The sequence below is a fragment of the Agrilus planipennis genome, unplaced genomic scaffold, assembly GCF_000699045.2.
Source record: "Agrilus planipennis isolate EAB-ADULT unplaced genomic scaffold, Apla_2.0 scaffold5, whole genome shotgun sequence".
In the NCBI taxonomy this organism is placed as follows: Eukaryota; Metazoa; Arthropoda; class Insecta; order Coleoptera; family Buprestidae; genus Agrilus; species Agrilus planipennis.
Window position 1 is genome coordinate 3,245,641 of NW_020442468.1, and position 4,649 is coordinate 3,250,289.

The 4,649-nt window shown below is 35.1% G+C and overlaps 1 protein-coding gene across 2 annotated transcripts in view; it reads right to left on the bottom strand.

The window, feature by feature from the left end:
* Positions 1–3,851: 3,851 nt before the first annotated feature.
* Positions 3,852–4,649, bottom strand: part of LOC108736702 — a 9,778-nt gene continuing 8,980 nt past the window's right edge. The window contains exons 2-3 of one of the 2 annotated variants that reach the window (XM_025981326.1): positions 4,387–4,539; positions 3,852–4,105 (exon numbers count right to left, since the gene is read on the bottom strand). In XM_025981326.1, the coding sequence (XP_025837111.1) occupies positions 3,876–4,105; positions 4,387–4,539 (383 nt within the window). In that variant the 3' untranslated portion in view covers positions 3,852–3,875. The remainder of the gene's footprint in view (positions 4,106–4,386; positions 4,540–4,649) is intronic. The other variant, XM_025981327.1, reaches the window with a different exon arrangement.

A 4,649-nucleotide genomic window follows, 5' to 3' on the forward strand; every position in this document is an offset into this window, starting at 1 on the left:
AAGAAAAAGTAGGGAAAGAGCGAATATAAAGATAGGAGACGAAAAATTAGAAGAAGTGGCTGATTTTAGATACCTAGGAAGTCAGATAGGTGAGGATGGAAGGAGTAGTAGGGATATAAAGCAGAGGATAGCGCAGGGTCGTGTCGCCTTCAATAAAAAGAAGTCACTTTTATTCTCGCGAACGGGTAATTTAGAAATTCGAAAAAGATTGTTAAAGGTGTATGTTTGGAGCTGTACGGGTGCGAAACATGGACGGTGGATGCGGAGGAAAAAAAAGGTTAAAAGTGTTCGAAATGTGATGTTACATGCGAATGATGAGGGTACCGTGGATAGAGAAGGTTAGAAATGATGTGGTATTAGAAAGAATAGGTGAACAGAGGACTCTATGGAAGTCAATAAGAAATAGGCGAGATAGGCTGGTAGGACACCTTCTCAGACGTGAGGGGTTGGTCAGAGACATGTTAAAGGCAGGAACAAGGGTTAAAAGGAGTAGAGGTAGAACTAGATTAGATTACTATTCGGTTACTGCAAATAGTTAAGGATGTGGGACGTTCTAATTTTAGAGAAATGCGAAGATTAGCTCAGGATAGGAAACAATGGAGATGCTTGTCCATCCAGTCTTAAGATTGACGACCTTATGGTAATGATATTGGCATAAATTGTTTAAAGATTAAAGAATGTGCTCATGCCAAAAACTTTGGAACATTGACAGAATTTTGTGGAAAGAATTGCTCAAGCAAAATTTCAATATACCTAGATCAAATCTCTGGAATCGTATTTGCGGAATTAGCAACACTTTCAAATTAAATCAAATTAAATTATTTTCCTATTGATCAATTTTGATAGGGGTTTCGTTTTATTTTTTTTTATTTACGTTTATGAGAGAAAAATTGTTACTCTTTCCCACCGCATCAAGAAGGAGTTACCTTAATTCAATCAGTAACAAAAAGATTTGTAGAAAGCTATTTTATTATTACAATTACTATTTATGTACATTTGGAGAAAAATTACAAGTCTTTAACTCGGAAAATTCCAAAAGACAAATCCCAAANCCTATACATGCAAACAGTACCGTCTCCCCTTGTCCTTATTGTCACCCACAGCACCTTCTGTACTCCTACTATTTCCAATAACTCCTCAAAGACAACATGAACGAAATAGTAGTGACCTTTTTTGCCTAAGCTCGACAGATATGTAAAGAAATAGTTTATCCGTATTCTTCTTCGACATCATCAACTGCATTCCGTCCTGTTTTTCAGCACCTACAAACATGGTTGTTGCACTTTCAGTGTTTCCACGTCTTCTACTTTTCCGTCTTCAGTATTTTTTGAACATCAGCTCTAACGATCAAGAACGTATACTTTTTTTTAAATTTCAAATTTAAAATTTGTTTGTATAATAAGTATTCTTATTAAAGTCGGTATCGTTTAATCTGAGCCTTGTAACTTGTAAAATAAAATTAGTCCCTTTACATTTCGTTTGCAAATGGGAACTGCTTTCTTTTGTGGATACTATATATGTACAATGTACATGTTTATCTGTAAATCTTGTGCCAGTATCCAAGTGTAATAAATCAATTTAAAATGCCCTAGTAGCTGCTGGTACACTCGACTCGCTCCGTCCGCCGACTGTAATAACAAGACCATTAGCAATTCAGATGAGATATTTATAATGGTGACAATTTTTCTTTAATCTTTGTTTTTCCAAACTCCGTTCCCATTCTGCGATAATTAAGTGAGTAAATGGAAGCGATGCAAAAAGTTATTTACATGTAAATTGGAATTTGCAGCAGCAACGTCCTGAGAGTTTCATCATAGATTGTTTGAAAAAATGTTGAAGAGCAATTGGAAAAGTCAAGCTAAAGCTAAGAAGTATAGCAGTTTGTCTCTTATGCGTCAGTCAGAGATAGTTCTAAGAGTTTTGGATTATACGCATTCATTAGCACACCACAATATCTTATAGTTTTCAGTTTTACACAGCTGGTGTATACCTATCAATTCGATATTGTTTGCAGGCTGTTTTGTCGTAATTCATACAATTTGACAGGTGCTGGTATCAATTTGGAACTTCAAAATTCCATGGACCATGACACTGAACCCAGAAAACAATATCAATCTAATATTTTAAATTATTAATTTCCAAAGAATTTAGATTTTTTTGACTCTTCAGTTAAAGAATTAGAAGGCATTTATGGAACGTCACTTTGTACCCTTTTTAAGCCTTTAATACCTTCAATGGCTAATGTGAGCAACTTTCATTCATCATTTTATATATTTGATCGGTGATACTAGCAAAACTTTACGGCAAAAATGTATTTTGCATTTTACAAATAGAAAATACATTTGGAAAAGTATTTTAAATAAAATACAAAATGCTTTTCACAAAGAGCTATTTAAATGCAATACAATTACATATGCGTACATCACCCTGTGTACAGTGGCCTTAATTTTACGGGCTTTTTTAACTGCTGTCAAACTTTCGCTTTCCTGATTTTTTTACTCGATTTATTTTTATTGCACGTTTGACAGTAAGGATTTCGTGAGTAGCCGCATTATTTCAAAGGGTTTTATGCCTTTTTCCCCCAAAAGGATACGATTTAAACATCCGCCTTGCACTAGTTCGTCGCATGCGATATCGCCCGACTGATTTATTACCACGTGGGCATTTATTTATACATCCTTCGTGACATAATACATACAGCCTACTAGATCACACACGATCGCATATCCCCCATATCTAACAATAAAATGAACATAGTGTTCAACATCGTGTGACATTACAGCCCCCCTTTCAATATGTACATGTAAATTGTACCGCCTTTTTTTATGTTTTGATGGAAGAGGGGAAATTTTCAAAAGACACCCAGCCGTCCATACGACTGGATAGTGTCGGATTTCCTAGGAAGATGTCCTCGGACTTTCCGACTAAAACCCCTCTAACTCAGGACGTTCTAGGGCCACTTAAGATCCTCTTCAGCTGTACGTGTTTGTGTATTATGTGATTGTGGTTTTTATAAGATATGTGTGTGTATAAATGGGTGTTTTTATTTTAGGGAGTTTAGGAATCTTTCGCAGTAGTTGGTGTATTCTTCAGGGAGACCAGGAATGATTGCCAGAAGTTTGGCAGGAGGGAAAGCGATCTTGTTTTTTGATTTTAGTGTTATTCGTTTAGGAGTGTAGATTAGGGTTCTTGTTGCTGTAGGGTTGTTGCTATCGGTAACTCTTTTAGTGAATTTGGACTGTAGGCTATTGATTCTTGATAGAGATTGGTTTAATTGAGATGTTGTTGTAAAGTATGTTGAATAGAAAGAATCGGTCTAGTCTCCGCGACTTTGCATAACATGATTGTACCGCGTTTTATACCTGATGCAGTTAGTGGTGGGGGTTACATTCGGCCAATCGGAAACGCTGTCGTCAGCAGCGCTACTCTTTTATTAAGCTGCTGTGACCCAGTAGCGTCTATTCAGAAGACCAAGTTTGAAACAGCAAATGTTAAAAAATCGGCATTCACGTATCTATATGTTTATAAGATAACCTTCTTTTTATAGATTAGTTCTAATTTTACAAATTTAATCTTATTTGTTCAAATATTTTCTGTTTTAAAGTAAGTTGTGCCTTGTTCCTGTAACATGCGGGTTTAAGTGGTTTGTGTAATAACTTATTGGAACGCAGATGATTGGCATCAGATAACAGCAAATTGAAAACACTTGTAATAGATATTGTTTGTATACCAGTGAATCATAACATATTTAAAATGCAAAACGATCTACAATGTGCAACTTTTGCCTATTCGTTTGTGTGTTCTTAAAAATAAACTGTAATTAAATAAATCTTTTTAAACAAAATCGCCAGTAAGTAGGTACGTTTTTATTGACTTCATCTGATTATATTTGACTTAACGATTAGTAAGACACTTGTAAGAATCAGGAGTAGAAAGCAGGAAAACGGACGTCGTGTTGGGGCTATATTACAACCATCGGTGAAACATTGACAACTGGTTTGAAACTTAAAATCTGTATCAGATTTGTAACATTTTGATTCGTTGATTTTCTTCCACAGCTCCCAGCCACATGCTCGAACAACACGATAATCGTTGCCCATAAAAACTATAAACACAAAGAAAAGTTGTTAATTATCATCGAGGGGTAAACCGCTGACGTAAAAGGGTACACCACACATCCTTTTCATGGAATTATTAATTTAGTATTATTGTTATAAGTCCCTGAAATTCTTGGAGTTCTTGAAATAGATCGCGAACAAAACAATTGAATATTTTAAAACTAATAATAATCTTTCGAATTTTATCAAAAAAAACAACGATAAAACTGAAAAGGGACCAAAATCTACAAAAGGTCTAAATCGGAGTAAATTTTGCAAGATAATGTACCTTCAGTAGTAGTTTTTCTGCAGAAAGGTGTCAGGGTTCCATTCAAAGATTTACAATCAGTGTAATACTTTGATGAAATGGCTGAATCTGCTAAGCTGTCGCACCTAGGGTCTTCAAAAGAATTGCACTGATAACATTTCAGGGCCAGACCTGCTAAGCACAATGTACAATTCGAATAAAATGAAATTAAGTATCTACTTATTACTGGATTAAAAATAAAAAATTTATTTCATTTTTATTTCTAAAAAGTGGCGTGTTACAGG